This window comes from Budorcas taxicolor, chromosome 13, assembly GCF_023091745.1.
Source record: "Budorcas taxicolor isolate Tak-1 chromosome 13, Takin1.1, whole genome shotgun sequence".
Classification (NCBI taxonomy): domain Eukaryota; kingdom Metazoa; phylum Chordata; class Mammalia; order Artiodactyla; family Bovidae; genus Budorcas; species Budorcas taxicolor.
The window spans coordinates 67,280,359-67,299,660 of NC_068922.1; the positions used below are offsets into that span (position 1 = coordinate 67,280,359).

A 19,302-nucleotide genomic window follows, 5' to 3' on the forward strand; every position below is an offset into this window, starting at 1 on the left:
CTGAGCCAATGAATTTTCCACCCACTCACCTATCCATCCAATTAATGTTCACTGACCACCAACGCTGTGGCAGTATTGTGTTAGGTTCAGGAGAAATAGAAGTGGGTCTTCTCAACCATTATCTACACCAAGCAAGTTCTGCTCAACTAAAAAAAGGAAAAAAGAAAAATTGGCTGCAGACAACATACATCTCATACATCTGTTCAGTTAACAACTTTTCTCAATTATGGCTCTTGAAAACTGTCCCAGTTACTATGATTCCATACAATTTACCCTAAAACTTAGTGGTTTAAGACAATGACAATATTTATTTTGCTCATGAATCCGCTGTTTGGGCTGAGGTTATCTTGTCTTCGTTCTGCTTGGTTTTAGGTGGGCTGGCTTGAAGCCTGGGGACTGGAATCATCTGAAACCTTTCTCATTCACATGTCTGGCCTGACGTTGTCAGCTGAAACATTCTCAAGTTGTCAGCTGAAACATCTCCATATGCTCTCTTCCTGAGGTCTGAGCTTCCTCCCAATATGGTGACTGGGTTCTGAAGGTGAGCATTGCAAAAGAGGGAAAGCCAGGTGGAAGCTGTATCCTCTTTATGACCTAGCCCCAGAAGTCACAAAGCATTACTTCTGCCCTATTGGCAAGAACAGTCACAACTGCCAACCAGACTCAAGGGGAGGGAGTATAGATCCCATCTCTCAGTGGGAAGATGTTGGTTACATTGTAAGAAGTACTGGGGGATAGATTATGTATATTGGTGTCATCAATTTAGGAAAAAAGTCTGCCAGAAAAGTTGATGTAACTGTTCCATTTCAGTTTCAGACGATAATTCCCCACTTTATTCTACTTTTATAGTTAGGATTTACAATGAAGAACCAATCTGTTTTGGAGAATCCAAGTTTTTTTCTTTATAGCATTTCACGTCTCTTCAGTCTATTGTGTATGCATACTTTTCCCCACGTTTCAAAGTGTTCTGATACTTAGTCTTCATTTTCCCTCAAGGTGCTTTGCATGTGCTATAATTTTATTTTTATGTTGGTTTAAGAGAAACCCTCAAAGTTTGTTCTTAGAAACTGATAATGAAAAAGGTGCAGAAATATCACCTTTAAAGAATGGCTCACGTGCATCTTTCCTCCACCTCCCCTGCCCCCACCTAAAATTAAATCTTATCTTCTTGGTCAGTGTATTAGTCCTTATACCTTACATTTTATGTAGAAGTCATATTAGTCCTTATACCTGACATTTTATGTAGAAGTCATAGTCTTAAGATTATTTATTTATTGCTTATGATTTTTGTTTGCATTGTTTCATTGCTATATTTTTTTGTTTAAAATATTTAGGTGTCTCGAGTTGGAATTAAACATATTTTTCTCATCAAAATTAATGGAAATATAATATTTTTCATTTATCAGCTTTTCACTTAGAGGCAGAATTTGCAGGAATGAATTAAAGTCACCAGGTAGGAGACAGATTATTTTCATCATCTCCCTAAAAGCTCTGACAGGTTCCCAGTCCTTTATGTCTGTCATTTTCCCAGTTTCTATCATCCCTCGCTCTTCTAATTTGTCACCTCCATTATTAGCCCCTTACCTGTCTATTACAGGAGTTCCATATTTCTGTTAGGAATGAGTCTGATTGAAAGTAACAGATAAATAAAAAAAACTGTGATCTAAAGAAGAATCTCCTCTAGCCCCTACCAATTCCCCCATAAAACAGGAAGGCAGTCCAGGGTTTGTTCAGCTGTTTGAGTATGTCCTAAACCAGGCTTCTTTTGTTCTTCTGTTTCACATTCCCTAGCACAATCCTCCTCCTGGTGCCAATATGACTGCTGTACCTCCAGGTGTTGTGCCTCAGTTCCAAGCACGAATTAGGGGAAGGGTGAAGCTCACAAACTTCTCCAAAGAGTTCCTTCTTATTCCGAAAAGGAAGCTCTCCCTTGAGACTTCTACCTTTATCTTATTGGCCAGAACTTTGTCTTACTGCCACTCCCAACTGCAAAGGAAGTTGGGAAGTGTGTGCTTTGCTTTCCAGCCTCTGTAGTTTAGAAAAGCAAGTTTAAGTGGTTGGAATAAATACTGAGAGCCTCTCATAACATTTGCCACACGGTGTTTAATTGAAATGTATAGCTATGATCCACAAAGTGACCTAGATTTTGCTCTGTTCTAGCTACTTTCGTGTGTGTACAAAATCTTAAACACTCTTCTCTTTTCTTTCCATGAGGATACCAATTCCTTTGTCACTCTTTGCTCCCTGGTCTCTTCTGAGGGCAAGGAGGAGGAGTCAGCATCTTCTATGCTCCATTCTGCTCTTTGCAGATAGTGACTGCAGCGCTATTACCCTGATCCCTTCCTCTCTTAATATCAAGGACAATCTCAAGGCCAGGTTCTCCCTCCTCTCCTCTCTCAGCCCGTTTCCTCTTCTACACCCCCAAGGCACTTGAGCTGTATCTCTCTAATGGCATTTATCATTTTCTTCATTGAAGCTGAAACCAAACGATTGGAAGTGGTACTGTTTACGAAACGTGTGGTGCATTGTAGGTGCTCAAACTGGTATCTCTTGCTATTATTACTACTATTAATAACGTCTTATTGCCTTTATCAGACTCAGATCCTTAATGACAGGCTCTGAAGTTGATGTCTGATTCATCTTGGTAACTCACATGTGGCCTGGAATTGTGCATTGCTCATAATGCTATAAGGGGGAGGGGGGTAAAGGCCACATTTCAAAAGAAGGGTGCTGTAATGGTGGGACGTGAGAAATTCCTGGAACCTGAGTAGGAGCTAGAAACTTGCAGAGAAGACCTTACTTCGTTCGCATCAAAAACAGGCAGAGTTCCGACTGATTCGTACGGACGCAGGTGGACCGCCTCCACGCCTGTATTGCGATGAGACAGGAGTATCCGTCACTCCACTCCTGCTCTTCTTGATCCGGAAAAGAAGGAGGGACTATGTCCCGCGCGCGGCGACCTGGGATAGCTGCGCACACGCAGCTTCCGGCTCCGTGTCTTGGGAATTATTTGACGCCGCCGTCTGGGACCCGCACAAGTCTCTGATCAGGCGCGCTGCGCACGCGCAGTGGCCCAGTCGGCTCGGGGAGCTATTTGACGCTGCCGCCCCTGGCAGTCGGAAGTTGCCTGAGCAGATCCCAGCCGGCCGGCCCGACTGGCCTTCGTCGTCCCCGGGCGCCGTGGGAGAGTCGCTGACGGGTGGACAGGACGACCGCCTGAGGACAGCCGGCCAGGGCAGCGAAAGCGCCGGTCCTATGGCGCGGGTGGCGTGAGGTGGAAGGCCGAGTGCGGCCGGCGGCGGCGCCCACCCCAGCGATGCGGGCCCCGCCCGTCGCCTCAGGTAACCGGGCGGGCCTTCAGGTCTCGGCCAGACCCTCCTCTCTTCTCCCCTCAGGTTGGTCCAAGGATGGCTAAGCCTTGTTTCTCGGCCCCGGAGGCTCTAAGGGCCCGGCCTTCGGAAGCGCATCTCATTTTGGGTGGGGGGGGGGCGGACACGGGGTCCGGGGGAGCTTGGCCCTGGAGTCGGTGGCCTCTGTCGGGTCTGCTCAAACCCGGGGTGGTCCTTGAGAGCTGCCCTGGCCAGGAGAAGCTCTTTCCTGGCAGCCTGGGGGAGGGGGCGGGTCTGGAGCGGAGCTAGACAACTCCGGCGAAGAATCTGGTCCAGCAGCAAGGTTGGTCGAGTGGCTGCCGCCCAGTGGGAACGATGCTGCCCATTGCACGGTGACTCTAGAGGAGGAAGAGTTAATAATGAAGATGAACAACTAACCCTTGTTTAGCGCTTACTATACGCCGGGCGTTGTGCCAGGCCATTACGTTCACCCCATCCAACTTCACAACAACCCGGTATGGGAAGATGATTATCCCCATCTTCCTGATCAGGCAACTGAGGCCCTTAATGGTTAGGTGACATCTATGCCCAAGGTCACAGAGCTGTAAATTTGACTCCAGATCCAAGTTCTTAACTATTAGGTCAGTGGTTCTCCAACTTCGCTGCACGTAAAAATGACCTGGAACATCTTTTAAAGATTTCTGATGCACAGGTAACAGAGCCAGGCCAATTAAATCAGCGTGTCTGGGAGGGGAGCTGGGGGGCGGGGGGCAGGGACGACACCAGACAGTTTTTCTCAAAGATCCCCCCCATGAATTCAGTGTGCAGCAAAGTTTGTGAACTGCTAGATAATTTTGCATCTCAAGGAAACGTTTCAGTGTTTCTCCAGTTTAAGTATGTAGGAGAATCTTATGGGACTTTTTTTTTAAAAACTCTGGTTCCACCTGCACATAATCTTTTCATTAGGCTCATTGCACCTTGTGAAAGTCTACTGGGGGTGGAAAGTAACTTTCTGTGCAGGATTTCCGAGTCAGCTGGACCTTGTAAAGTGCGTGCATCTCATGTGAAACTGTTGCCTTGCAATTTTCCTATATACACAGTACTCATGGATATAGTGTCTCTGATCTCAGGGTCTTGTTTGCATATGTTGTTCTTTGCCTAGACTGTCCTCTCTGGTTTCTCCCTGCGCCACCCAAACACACTTCTGCTCTTTCTTACACACGTGCACGGAGCCTTTTCTTCCTATCTTTGGCTGTATAACACCCAGAGGTTTTAACCTTCAGGATGCCTCTCTGTGACCCTTCCCTTCCAACCCCTCACTCCCAACAACCTTGGGTCTTTCCTATCTGCTCCTTAGCATGATTCTAATGAAACTTACCAGTGATCTTTCTGTGCCATATTTCTCTTTCTTCTGCTAAGATTGTGAGCGACTTGAACCATCTTTTCTCATCTCTGTATTCCTCCCAGTACTTTGGCATACAGACTCAGCAGAGGTTTTACTGAATGGAATGTTTGAGTCCCTTTTATGCCACATATTGCATTCGGCAAACAGATCCTTCTCTATCTCCATTTTTGCAAAAGGTGTTTGGTAGTTCTTAGTCTACAGAGTTTTGCTCTTTTTTGCTTGAAAATACTCTAGTTAGGTTAATTAATTTCCCCAAGTTGAATAAACACCTTGCATTCTTAGCACTCAAATTGCGCTAAGTTGCACACTTAGCATTTAGTGACACACTCAAAAGGACTATGTGCAGTCAACATTGGTTGATTTTTAATATCTAGTTTTATCACAAGCAGATACAATCAGTTCTGTAGTAGAAACCTTTTTATTGCTCTTAGACCTTTGTCTGTGTTCCCTGCTGAACACTATGCTGTCCAAAGTAGTGTTTAGTTATCATCCACTCAGTGTAATTGGGCTTCCTTGGTGGCTCAGAGGGTAAAGAGCCACCTGCAATGCAGGAGACCCGGGTTCGATCCCTGGGTCAAGAAGATCCCCTGGAAAAAGGAATGGCTACCCACTCCAATATTCTTGCCTGGGAAATCCCATGGATAGAGGAGTCTGGCAGGCTACATCCCATGGGTTCACAAAGAGTTGGGCACCACTGAGCAACTTAATACTTTAAAATGTTACTATCTTGTTGGCACTTGGTAAATACTAATAGATGGAAGTGCTGTTGGTAGTTCATCCTATTACCGGGAGGGAGAATTTAAGAAATACTTAACAAAGATTAAAACCTTGATGTCAGAAGAATTGATAAAGTTAGTATATATTTATTACAGAATGCCTGAACTGCTATTGTCCAACATATTTACAAATTATAAAGGAAGGCAAGCTGGTAATTCAGATTATATTTGTTCTTGGCTAGTCTTAAAACCATGTAAGGTTTATAAAAGTGAGTGAGTATGTGTGTGAAGGTAATTATGAAGAGGTTTTTTGACAATAAAGATTTTTTAATTGCAGTTAAATATGGTGAAGTATATGGACTGAATAAAAAGCACATTTCATGTAATGGCACTTTTTACATTATACAGATTATTATAGAAGGATTTTCTTGGTTCAGTTTTGTATTGTTTTCTCAAATTTTAGGCTAAGGCTAATGTAGAAACTGATGGAATAATTTATGTTAAATTCAGATACTCAAGAAACTTGCCCTTGTTTCTCTGATCAGATATGGCAGACTATCCCATTCTGGCCTCAGCACATGGAAGAAACTCAATCTTTAAGCCTTGGGTTTAAGTCTGTAGTTGATCCCCAAGAAAGGGTGAAAAACTACACAGATTCAGTTAAAGACCAAAAGTGACTAATCATGAGAGCCTGAGGACTAAAAATGATTCTTTTAAATATGAGATACCCACCGGTGTTAGTAGATGTGTTGCCTGACATCTGTAAAGACCTTTCAGGTTTGTTTCAGATAGAATACATTATTTTCTTTGGTGCAAGCTGATTAAGAGTTTTAGAATTAAGGTACATGGAGTTTAAGTCTAAGTTTTTATAGATGAAGAAAGCAGGTAACTTGCTCAGGACTGCATGGTTGGCTGTAGCACATCCAAGGCTAGAATGCAGGTCTCCTTGATCTGGACACAGCATCCCCTTCCACCCTCACACCTCTCATGAGAGGATTTCTTGTTTCGTGTGTGTGTGTGTGTGTGTGTGTGTGTGTGTGTGTGTGTGTGTGCTGGGGATAGGGGAAGTGGACAGAGTAGTGTGCTATGTTTGAGATACTAAGTTAGATGAATAGTGAGTGCTTTTCATCGTATGACATGTACTTTGCTGTATAAATTGAGGATGTTACGATAAATAAGACACAGCTCCTTTTCTTCAGGAATCTATAGTCTAATAAGGGTTGTCATAAAAGTGTAGTATCTAAGGCAGCTTTGCCAAATAGAAATTTCTGGAACTGTTCTATATCTGCACTGTCAATATGGTAGCCATTAGCCACATGTGATATGTGAAATGTAACTAGTGTAACTGAACTGAATTTGTAATTTAATTCAAATTTAAGTAACATGTAGCTATGGTTACTGTATTAGAGCAAGTGTGAGGCATAAAAGATGAGCATGAGCACTGTGGTGGTGGGGACAGGCAGAGTATTCTTTTGTGGTGGTGGGGGGGTAGGCTAGCAAAAACTACCTGTTTTCACTTTCTAGAAGGAATGCAGGCAGAACTTGTCTCTTTCTTGTAATTCAGGCATTTTATAGGATCCCTAACAGTTAGAATCTGGTGCACAGGTGAATACATTCCTTTTTGGCCAAGGTTGATTGATATTTGCCATGGGGGTCAATAGGACTACAACAGAAATAGGAAATATGTTCTTTTTGTCTTTGTTAGTTACAAAAGTTCTCTGCGTGACTTTGAACACATGTATGTGCCTTAAAATCCAGTGTTTATTTACTCAGTTCATTTATCCAGTGTTTTGGCACCCTATACCCTATTTTTCCTTAGAGAAACAAAGCATGCCTGATAGTGTCTATCTTAAATTTGTACTACTCAGAGTATGTTGACTGACATTGCTTTGTTTGATCCTTCTCCCGAGTCAGTGTAGCTAGGTACTGCAGGTGTTCTCCCTGTTTTACAGGTGAGGAAACTATGACAAAGAAATGCCAAGTGACTTGTCCAAGGTCATATGGTGAGGTGTGGAGTCTGAACAAAAGAAGGATCACTGGACTTCGCGGCAAGAGGTGGAATTTCTTATCCCAGTTCACCTGTTGCTTGATGTGACCATGAGCAAGTCGTAGTGGCTAGTGACATCTGTCTTCCTTAACTTGTTAGGCTTGTTATGGAACTAAAGTGAAATAACGTGAGAACTGTTTGAAAATGGTCAATTGTATCCAGCTGCATTGTTATCCAGCAGGATCTGTAGTAGTTTTTTTTGTTGTAGGATGTTCCCTTCATAAATCATCACTCAGTTGTCACGTTGAATGCTACTGTATCATGGATTTATTCATCATGGGTTTCTCTTCTTCACTATGAAACTTTTTCTTGGGCAGCCATTGTGTTGTATTCATATTTGCCTCCCTACATGTTAGGACAATATCTGACACATAGCAGGTGTTTAATAAATGTTTGTTCAGTGAAATAGCTGATGTATGAATGTATTTTACAAGGTTAAGAAAAATTGTTTTCTGTAATTAGATTTGAAGCTCCTTAGGAACAAGAATGATGTTTATTCATTATGATATTCCCCGTGCTTAGTGTATAGAAGGCATGTAATAAATATTGGCTGAGTCAATTGATGTAATTAGTGCCAGACTGTGGTCTTAGTGTGTCTACCACCATATTGATCATTTTGGTAATTTGTCAATTAGACCAGACCTTCATGTTACTCTGTGGTAGTACTTAGAAGCCATAAGCTGTTACCTAGCACACAATGACCTGACATTAGAAACATCCAGAGATTACCTAGAAAGTGGAAATGTGTAGAGTTGGCAAGGATATTAAGTGATCTTTAGGCGAACACTGTCATTTTTGCCTTCCTTCTATCTGGTAAAAAATTCACCTGCAATGCAGGAGACCCTGGTTTGGTTCCTGGGTTGGGAAGATCCATTGGAGAAGGGATAGGCTACCCACTCCAGTTTTCTTGGGCTTCCCTTGTTCTTCAGCTGGTATAGAATCTGCCTGCAATGTGGGAGACCTGGGTTCGATCCCTGGGTTGGAAAGATCCCCTCGAGAAGGGAACAGCTACCCACTCAAGTATTCTGGCCTGGAGAATTCTATGGACTGTATACTCCATGGGGTCGCAAAGAGTCGGACACAACTGAGTGACTTTCAATTCAATATCACATTTACTTCTGAAGTGTTGAAAGTGGAGACTTTGCTGTTAGCAGCTCAAATTGATAGCCGACAGCCCTGATAGCTGGGAAGGAGACTCATAAGATCCTTAACACAGCAGTCAAAGCTCTCAACCATCTGACTTCAGTTATGTTTTCGTATTTCACCACAGTGCCCAACCCTCCCAGCCATGTTCCCATCCTTACTGCCCTTCCCCTCCTCAGTGTATCAGACACACTGGAGTCTGCTTTTCTGCTGTCCCCTCAGCCTGTGTTGAACACTTCCATCAAATTTCCTTAATAGGAATTCAGTTCCTGTTGTGTTATTCCTGTGACAAAGTTAACCTTTTTCTCATCTCTGCCCCCAGTTTTTACTACGTTAATTTCAGATCTCCAGTCCTAGTATTCATAGGCTTTCATAATTATTAATTATCATTATAATTATAATAATGAACTTATGGAAGTGTCCTTCCATGAGTGTCCTTCCTTTTATATATTAGCTGACCCTTGTATTCTCTTATCCACTCCATTTTCTTATCTCTTGTTAAAATTTATAATCTTCCTTCAGTACCCAATTCATATGCCCTATATCCTATAGTCTTCCCTGATTGTATCCTTTTGTTTTCCAGTTCAGCCTTTCTTTCATCCAAAAGTCTTTTGTCCTCTAAACTTGGATAATATCTTGCCTATAGCTTTTCTTTTTTTTTTTTAAGGTGTTCAGAACTTGAATTTTTGAACTTATTTATATATTTTTTAACCTCGATTAGACTATAAACTTATTGAAATAGCAACCAAGTCCTAGTAATCTGTTTCCTTCCTGATCTACTGCATTGTACGTAATAGATAGTTCAGTTCAGTCGCTCAGTCGTGTCCGACTCTCTGTGACCCCATGAATTGCAGCCTGCCAGCCCTCCCTGTCCATCACCAACTCCCGGAGTTCACTCAAACTCATGTCCATCAAGTCGGTGATGCCATCCAGCCATCTCATCCCCTGTCATCCCCTTCTCTCCTGCCCCTAATCCCTCCCAGCATCAGAGTCTTTTCCAATGAGTCAACTCTTCGCATGAGGTGGCCAAAGTATTGGAGTTTCAGCTTTAGCATCAGTCCTTCCAAAGAACACCCAGGACTGATCTCCTTTAGAATGGACTGGAATAGATGGTTAATAACTGTCTATTGAATAAACCAACTTGATGCCAGTGTCTGAATATTTGTGTGTATGGTGAAGTCTACCCATGTATACTTAGCAATTCTTTGACATGTTGTTGTTCAGTCACCAAGTCATATCTGACTCTGCCACCCCATGGACTACAGCACACCAGGCCTCCCTGTCCCTCACCCTCTCATGGAGTTTGCCCAAGTTCATGTCCATTGAATCGGTGATGCCATCCAACCATCTCATCCTCTGTCGCCCTCTTCTGCCTTCGGTCTTTCCTAGCATCAGGGTCTTTTCCAGTGAGTCAGCTCTTTGCATCAAGTGGCCAAAGGATTGGAGCTTCAGGTTCAGCATCAGTCCTTCCAGTAAGTATTCAGAATTGATTTCCTTCCTTTAGGATTGACTGGTTTGATCGCCTTGCTCTCCAAGGGACTTTCAAGAGTCTTCTCCAGCACCACTGTTTGAAAGCATCAGTTCTTTGGTTCTCTGCCTTTATGACATGAAGAGTTATTAATTAGGGGCTTCCCAGGTTTGGCACTAGTGGTGAAGAACCCACCTGCCAGTGCAGGAGATGCAAGACACCATGGGTTTGATCCCTGATTGAGGAAGATCCCCTGGAGGAGGGCATGGCAACCCACGCCAGTTTTCTTGCCTGGAAATCCCATGGACAGAGGAGCCTGGCGGACTACAGTCCATAGGGTCACAAAGAGTTAGACATGACTGAAGTGACTTAGCACGCATTCATGCTATTGATAAGAACTTATTCATCATCAAACTGTACAGCAGTTCTACTACGCAGCTAAAACTACTCATTTTTTCTGTGATCCGTCTAATTTTCAGTCATGAATGTTTTTCTAGTTGTAATCATGATATATACATCCCCCCATACATGTTCCAAACATCTTACATGTCTTGATTCTCTAATCACCACGACTCTAAAGTGGGCCGTTATCCTACTATTATTCGCATTTTACAGATGAAGGTGCTCAGATGCAGAGGTAGAGTAACTTTTGTAAGATTTCTTAGCTTGCAGGTGGTGGAGCTGGGTTTGAATATAAGAAGCTTAGTTCCAGAGTCCTGGCTTTTAACCAGTCTCCTATTTGTTTTCATGCTTCTCATCTCTGTGTTTAATGGCTACATTATAGTATATAGAGTTAACATGCCCTAATTATGAAGGTATTCCATTATTGATGGACAGGTAAAGTATGCTCACTTCCCCATCTTAGGTGCAGTACAGCAGTGAATGTCTAGTGCATTTCTCTGTTGAATTGTTTCACGAGGATAAATTAAGCGATATTAATATTACTGCATCAAAGCACCTGACATTACTATGTCTCCTACTATGTATTGGCAAAACATTCGTGCTATTCTTGGGTAAATGGTTAGAAAATTGGCATCAGCCTGAGGTGCCTTACAAATGTGTCCATTTAGTGACAGGATAGAACTAGAAACAGTTCCATGGTGAGTGAACTAGGCAGTCAAGGCCCAACAGGATTTTTGACACCTGAGAGGTTGATGCTGATATGAACATCCCTGTCCAGGAGGCCCTAGACTATGGAGCATTTCTGGTTCCTAAAACTGTTGATGTTCTCTGAGATCTCTGGGTTTGGTGTTTGGACAGCCTGAGCGGTCCAGCAAGAGGAGGTTCTTCTTTGTGTGTTTGAGAGTAGGCTGACCACTGACAAAACTGAGCCCAGCAGGACTTACCCTGCCAAATCTGCCATGTTACACTCAACCCTCATCTTTTTTCCTCCCCTAATGGCAGCAACGGAGAAGGCAATGGCACCCCACTCCAGTACTCTTGCCTGGAAAATCCCATGGACGGAGGAGCCTGGTAGGCTGCAGTCCATGGGGTCGCTAAGAGTCGGGCATGACTGAGTGACTTCATTTTCACTTTTCACTTTCATGCATTGGAGAAAGAAATGGCAACCCACTCCAGTATTCTTGCCTGGAGAATCCCAGGGACAGAGGAGCCTAGTGGGCTGCCATCTATGGGGGTCACACAGAATCGGACACGACTGAAGTGACTTAGCAGTAGCAGTAGCAGCAATGGCAGCAAACATGAGACAAAATGATGTTATAGGACCTCCACAGATAGATGATAACCCCAGACCCTGGGGCAGAGATGGGTTAGGGTAACTTCCAGGGCGGCAATGGCTCATTCTTAATGTACGCCTCCCTACCTTCCTTCCACAAGGATCATGCTAATTTGGTTATAAAAAACTAGCATATGCTCTTATCTTTGATCAGTCATAAATTGACCCACGGGTTCTTTTTAGCTTGCATCCTGTTTTGTTTTGCTTTTTAAACTTGAGTCAGCTGAAAACATTTAAAGAGTAGACTTAACAGAAAAGCTCAAATTTTCTCTGTGTCTCTTGAAAAATTGGGTCTGCATTTTTTAAGGGTAATAGTTGGTTAAGGCTGAGTAGTGACTGTGCCATTAAAGAGAGCTTTAATTCTCTAGTTAGCCACAGTGCCCACCCTACCTGCTTCACAATTTACTGTGTTTAGTTTCCTAGACTGGAGGTTTTCATCCTTCCCAGATCTAATATTTGTTAATGACTGCTTCACTATGTTGAAATTAATGCATAATATATAACCTAACAACACAGAAATTAAAAAAACTGTGAAACTAACAGTAACAAATTAAAACCATGAGTTACTATCCTTCCAATAAAATTGGTATTTTGGTAAGAATGCTTAGGTCCAGCTATACTAGAGGACATATAAAGTGGTCAGATGCTTGTGTCTGCTTATAAATTGAGAAGTAAGACAGTAATATGGCACCTCATATTTGACATTTTGAAATAAGGGCTAAGTACATATGAAATTCTTGTGATTGTATTCCTGAAAGCAGTGTGTGGTATTAGCAACTCAGATACCACAAATGCTATGGCCTTTGGTGATGTGATTGTTCTGAAATGGTGAACAGTTCTTGGTATAGTAAGGTTCTGAACATGAAAAACTTGAATTTTTCCTCAGTTTGCAGGGTTAATTGCGTTACTGGAAAATCTGATGTGTATTAAAACACCACAAAATATTTTGTATATATGAGTAAAAGTTAGATTTTTAGGCTTAGACAATTGAAAACACAATGATTTTCTCACAGACATTAGAAAGTCAGGTAAAATGTAGCATAATTGTAGCATAATTATTCCTTGTGCAGGACTGTCTTCTGTATTATAAGAAGACCTGCCTATAAATAACCTGGATCTGTCTGTAAATAACCGGTAGCATGCCCTGACCATAATGTTAACCAGAAGTGCACTTAATGTTTCCCAGATATCCTTTGGGTGGGGGGGGGTGGGGGGGGTGGGGGGGTGGGGGGGGGTGGGGGGGGGTGGGGGGGGTGGGGGGGGTGTAGTCATTTTTTTAATTGAAACTCTTTGCCTTAAACTCTTGAAATGTGTCCCATTGGCCTTACCTCCTAGTGGTTTTATCACACATTTTGCTAGTTTAATAGGTACAAAAGGATACCTTTAGTTGCTTTACTTTTTGATTTCCTTGTTTCCAATGTTTATTTTCTCTTCATAGTTTTATTTAACTGCCTGTGCAGTTAGCCCTCTGTTGGTGGTCCTGAATCTGCAGCTTCAGCCAACCATGAATTCAAAATATTTAGGAAAAAATTTTTCAGAAAGTTCCAGAAAGAAAAACTTGAATTTACCGTGTGTAGGCAGCTTTTTATATGGCATTTCTCTTGTATTTACAACTATTTACATAGTCTTTTCACTGTATGAGGTATTTATTATAATCTGGAGATATGTTAAAGTATATGGGAAGATGTGCATAGATTATATGTAATTACTTTATGTAAGAGACCTGGTTGTTTGTGATTTTAGTATTGTCAGAGGGTCCTCGGACCAGTACCCTGTGGATACCAAGGGACAGTTGTAATTACAATGTATATCTTTGTCTTAATGTTTTTGTCTTTTATGCATTTTATTGAAAGTTAGCATCTATTTTTCTATTGATATTACATGCATTTAAATATTTTAATTCAACCTTTTCATTGTATCTTTTCTATTCCCGTCTACCTTACATGTTTCTTGAAATGTGATAAGCATTTTTAAGTGTTTATTTCATTTTCTTCCATGTAATCATTTAAACATTAATAGATTTGAAGAATTAAAAATCTCATATTTAAAAACTTAAACAAAATTTTAAGAAAAATTTAAGAGCTATTAGTCCTGTTTTGACTGGTCTTCCAGAGTGTTTTTTCAAGAAAGATACGCCTGTCTATACTTCAGAATTGAGAAGGGTGGTAGCTCTTTCTTAAAAACAAATTCCCAGGCCCTAATCCAGATCTACAGAATCAAGCTTTTTAGGGATAGAGTTTTGGAATCTGCATTTTAAACTAGAGGGGCTATTCTTATGTGTACAGTGGAGTTTGAGAGCTAGCTTGTCTTTTTTTTTCCTTAAAACACTTTTCCCCCTTCAATAATGTATTGCCTGGAATGGACACTAAATATTACTTAAATATTCCTTAAATATTTGAAAACCTTCCAACTACTTTTTTTTTTTTAACTAATAAATACCTTAAAGCGAATGGACATTTTCAATATTTTGTTTGGACTTCCTTCAGGGGCATAAAGGGAACAGCTTCTAACATCTTTCTTTTCCCCTTTGGTAAACCTTGGCATTCTAAAACATTCAGTATGCACTGTGTGCCAAGGACTTCTCAGAGATTCAGGAAGTGAGGTTTCCTCTCAAAAAAGGCTGACACCTTGTGGTAAAAGATATTTTTACAAAGCTAATGAATAACCTAACCTGACACTTAAAATGGATAGCCTGTAATAGGCACTCAGAGATGGGGTAGAGGGGTGATTGGAGGATTCAAAAAAAAAAGTTTTCCCAAAGAGGTTACTTGAGCTGTGCCTTGAAGGGTAGAGACTTCATAAGGTGCATTGATGTGGGGAACAGCATGAGTTGTAATAATAGGGTGTGAAAAAACTTGTTAAGTTTGAGCAATCATCAGTAGTTCTTGGGGCCATTGCTTGGAGGATGGGATGGGAAAGTGGCAGTAGAAGATGAAACTGGGAAGGTGGATAAGCAGTTTCAATTAGAATTTCAGCAAGGTTGTTTCCTTTATTTGGATAAAATCATATTAAATTTTATATAAAACAGTAAATGCCTGGGAATAGCTAAGAAAGTTTTGGAAAAAAATAGTCAAGGTAAAGGGAACTTCCTTTCTAGATACTAAAACATTGTATAAAGCCACTGAATTTAAATCATTATAACATGAGCATAGGGATAGACAAATAGTTGAACAGAATAGGTTTGTAAATTTCTACATAAATGAGAATTTAATATATGACAAATTGGTATTTCAGGTCAGTAGGAAAGGGTGTGATTTTTTTTTAAAATGTATTTATTTGACTATATAGGTCTTAGTTGCGTCATTCAGGGTCTTTTGTTGCGATGCATGGACTCTACTTGTGGTGTGTGGGCTCAGTAGCTGCAACATGCGAGCTTTCTAGTTGTATGCTCAGACTGCAGAGCATGCGAGCTCAGTAGTTGTAGTGTAGGGGCTTAGTTGTCCCACTCCATGTGGGATCTTAGTTCCCCTGCTGCTGCTGCTGCTAAGTCACTTCAGGTGTGTCCGACTCTGTGCAACCCCATAGACGGCAGCCCACCAGGCTCTGCCGTCCCTGGGATTCTCCAGGCAAGAACACTGGAGTGGGTTGCCATTTCCTTCTCCAATGCATGAAAGTGAAAAGTGAACGTGAAGTCACTCAGTCATGTCCCCTACCAGGGATCAAACCCATATCCCTGCGTTTCAAGGCAGATTCTTAACCACTGGACCACCAGGGAAGTCCCAAGGATGTGTTTTTAATAGATGATGTTGACACAACTGACTATACATCTTAAAGGAAATAAAATTGGGTCTTTCCTGTAACACTTATAGAAGTAAATTCCAGATGGCAAAAACTTAAATGTGAGGACTAAATTATCTTTCTTGGAAATCTAGTAGACTACATATACATTTTAGGGTTATGTTTTTAAACTTTTGGACCTAGACCCACAATAAATATTTTATGTATTTTATATTGTGACCCAGAACATATGCATATATAAAAAATGAAACAAGATTTCATAGAACTTTGCTTACCTTTACTGTGTATGGTGCCTTTATTGTATATTCTATTCCATATAATTAAAAAATATTATCTATTACATTTATTTTATGGCCCACATTTTGGAAAGCACTGATATGGAGGATAGGAGGGAGAAATCATCTAAGGCAGACTCAAAACAAGGTGTAAAATAAAAATATATTTGGCTAGAATAGTGAAATTTCATTTCATACCTCCAAACTGGCAAATAAATAAATATATAAGTAAATCTGATTCTTGGCAAAAGATTGAGAGTAAGAAGATGGAAAAGCTCTCATCCATTCCTAATGTGAATGGGAGTTGTTACAGCTTTTGGGGAAGTGATCTGGCAAGATCTGTTAACGTTTAAAATACATATACTGTTTGATCCAGTAGTTTCTCTTGTAGAAATTTAAAGGCCACTGATTAAGGATATATAAGCAAGCCTATTTCTTGCATTATTATTTCCTAGTGACAAAAAAATGGGAAATGAAGTAAACATATTAGGAGTATTATATTTATTATAAAAAAATGGGAAATGAAGTAAATATATTAGTTTTTTTCTCCTGAAAAAAAAGTATTAGGAGATTGGTTGAATAAATTATGCCATATCATGGAATAGTACATAGTCATGAAAAAGAACCTGTCATTAGAAAGAAGTATATTTGTGAGGTACTGGTGAATAGGAAAAAGATACAGGAAAAAGTATATAGTTCCTAGCTTTGCGTGTATATAAATTATTTTAATATGATTGAGCAAAGTACAAGAGGAAGTGTTAGGTTGTTTAAATGGATTATCTATTCTGGGGGGCAAATTACTTGGATAGGGAATGAAGGCAAACAAACGAAAAGGGTGAAAAATCACACTAAAACAAAAAACCCTGTAGTATAATGTTCCTGTGCATTTAGGTAAGAGATTATAGTGTGTGTATCTATATTATACTGTGTACTATATATATATGTATTTATGTGTATATATGCTTATTTTCAAAGGTGAGAAAAAATGTGTGGGTACAAGTTGTCCTCTGATGGGAATGGCACCCTATCAGAGTTTCCCCTTTTTTCCCTTCCAGTTTTGAGAGAGTTGTTTTAGGGCAGCCGGGGGCTAGGGGGACACCAGGATACCCTTGTCGGGGGTTCCTTATCAATCCTAAGGAGACTGAGGCAATTTTAATAGAGTCTCACATCCACCCATCCTTCACATTGTAGGTACCTTGTTTGATGCTGATTCATCCCTTCTGCCTTTGTGTTTTCAGGGACTCTTGTCCAGAGGCGGGCCATATCCTCTTGAAAAACACTGGTACTTGTTGAGCCGGAATGAGGTTTTCTCAGATAAAATTAAACAAAGCTACCCATTTGAAGAAAAACTAGCTTAAGGGATGGAACTTTTTAAAGTTTAAATGTACCCTTAAACTCTGCTGGTTGGGCCAACAGATTTCAGAGCAAGTAGAAAATGAAAGTTTACAGAAATGATTTGGAAAGGACCAATCATCCTTGATTTGCTTCATGAATGTGGCATTTGTGATTATAATATTTACATTGTAATCATATAAATAACGTTTTGTGTGGCTAGCATTTTTTATTTGTATAGAAGACTTAGATATCATTTCATAGAGAATATACAGCATTGGGAAAAGCAGTCTATGTCATGGAGAATCTATAGGCTAGAGAGGGGCAGTACGTACTCGGGTTAAGAGCATGGTCCGTGGAGCGCAACAGATGGGACTCAAAACCCAGCTCTATCATGTTGTAGTTCTTAAGCCTCAGAGAAGCAGCACACCTCTCTATGCCTCAGTTTTTTTATCTGTGAAATAGGGATAACGTGACTTAATTTTCACAGAGTTGTGAGGCTTTCATGAGCACTAGGTAATATATGCTCAATAAGTGGCAGGTCTTAATAGATTTTCTGAAGAATACTGAGTTCCAGGTGTTCCATTACCAGAAGAGGGTATGCCACTGCTGTAGAGAATGAAATGTTCTCAAATAATTTTATGTCTGATTTAAGGGCAGTGGTGGGAAATTGCAGGGGTCTGTTTCTAGCATGTAATAGATACTTGGAAACTGTTGACTGAAAAATCTGGGGCTTGGAGTAAACCCTTTCCTTTGTCTCCCTTTTCTACTTGGAGCATACCCTTCTTCCATCTTTTTCCATTCTGGAACATGGAATGAGGAGGGTTCCCTCATGCCGTGAGTGCCCCAGATCTGATTATTTTATCCCCTTGCACTGTGGCCATCTGCCCCAGCTCTCCTCTGGGCTTCTGAAGGCTCTTTTGGGGAGGTGCTCAGACAGCTGCTTCCCAGGGTCTGCCTTTCCTACCTGATCTCACCAAGAGGCTATTGAGAACATCCTCAAAACATTTAGGTGTTTTGGTTTTTTTTCCCTCAGTCATCTCAAGGCAGCTGCTTTATTGTGCTATGTAGGGTAAATATGTATTTTACTTATATTTATTAGCTTCCAGCAGTATAATCTGACGTGGAATTCTCTTTTGTCTTTTCAGGTGCCATTTGGATAGTCCTTTAGCGGCACGATGTACTCTGAGTGGAGGTCGCTGCATTTGGTGATTCAGAATGATCAGGGCCACACCAGTGTGCTGCACAGCTATCCAGAGAGCGTTGGGCGAGAGGTGGCAAACGCGGTGGTTCATCCTCTCGGGCAGGCCTTAGGTACCCCTTCAGTGGCTGGGAGTGAGAGTTTGTTAAAAACTGACAAAGAAGTAAGTGTTTCTTCATTTCATTCTACTATGTGAAAGTATGGTTGTTACTGCATAATCTATTTAACATTTTATGGGATTCCCTGGTGGCTCAGACAGTGAAGAATGTGCCTGCAATGCAGGAGACCCAGGTTCAATCCCTGGGTCGGGAAGATCCCCTGAAGGAGGGAATGGCAACCCACTCTAGTATTCTTGCCTGGAGAATCCCATGGACAGAGTAGCCTGCCAGGCTATAGTCCATAGGGTCTCAAAGAGTCTGACACAGCTGAGCAACTAACACACACTTTTAAAATGGATTTCTGCTCAGTGGAGTGTGACTTCTCAGTTTGAACTTACATGGGTTGTGGGTTAGAGCTCAGAGTTTGTGGGAGTTCAAGGAATACATTGTTCCATTGTGCTGTTGGGACTTCCTGCTGCTGCTAAGTTGCTTCCGTCGTGTCCAACTCTGTGCAGCCCCATAGACGGCAGCCTACCAGGCTCCCCCATCCCTGGGATTCTCCAGGCAAGAACACTGGAGTGGGTTGCCATTTCCTTCTCCAGTGCGTGAAAGTGAAAAGTGAAAGTGAAGTCACTCAGTCAAGTCTGACTCCTAGCGAACCCATGGACTGCAGCCCACCAGGCTCCTCCGTCCATGGGATTTTCCAAACAAGAGTACTGGAGTGGGTTGCCATTGCCTTCTCAGACCCAATTCTCCTCCACCTGAGCTATGTGCTGAGCAGACTTGGATCTCAGGACATCAGGCCCTTTCCCCAA

At 41.4% G+C, this 19,302-nt stretch overlaps 1 protein-coding gene across 1 annotated transcript in view; it reads left to right on the forward strand.

Annotated features, from left to right (window-relative positions):
- The first annotated feature begins 18,359 nt into the window (after positions 1-18,359).
- Positions 18,360-19,302, forward strand: part of RALGAPB (Ral GTPase activating protein non-catalytic subunit beta) — a 74,183-nt gene continuing 73,240 nt past the window's right edge. The window contains exon 1 of the mRNA XM_052650819.1: positions 18,360-18,552. Coding sequence (XP_052506779.1) covers positions 18,367-18,552 — 186 coding nt within the window. The 5' untranslated portion in view covers positions 18,360-18,366. The remainder of the gene's footprint in view (positions 18,553-19,302) is intronic.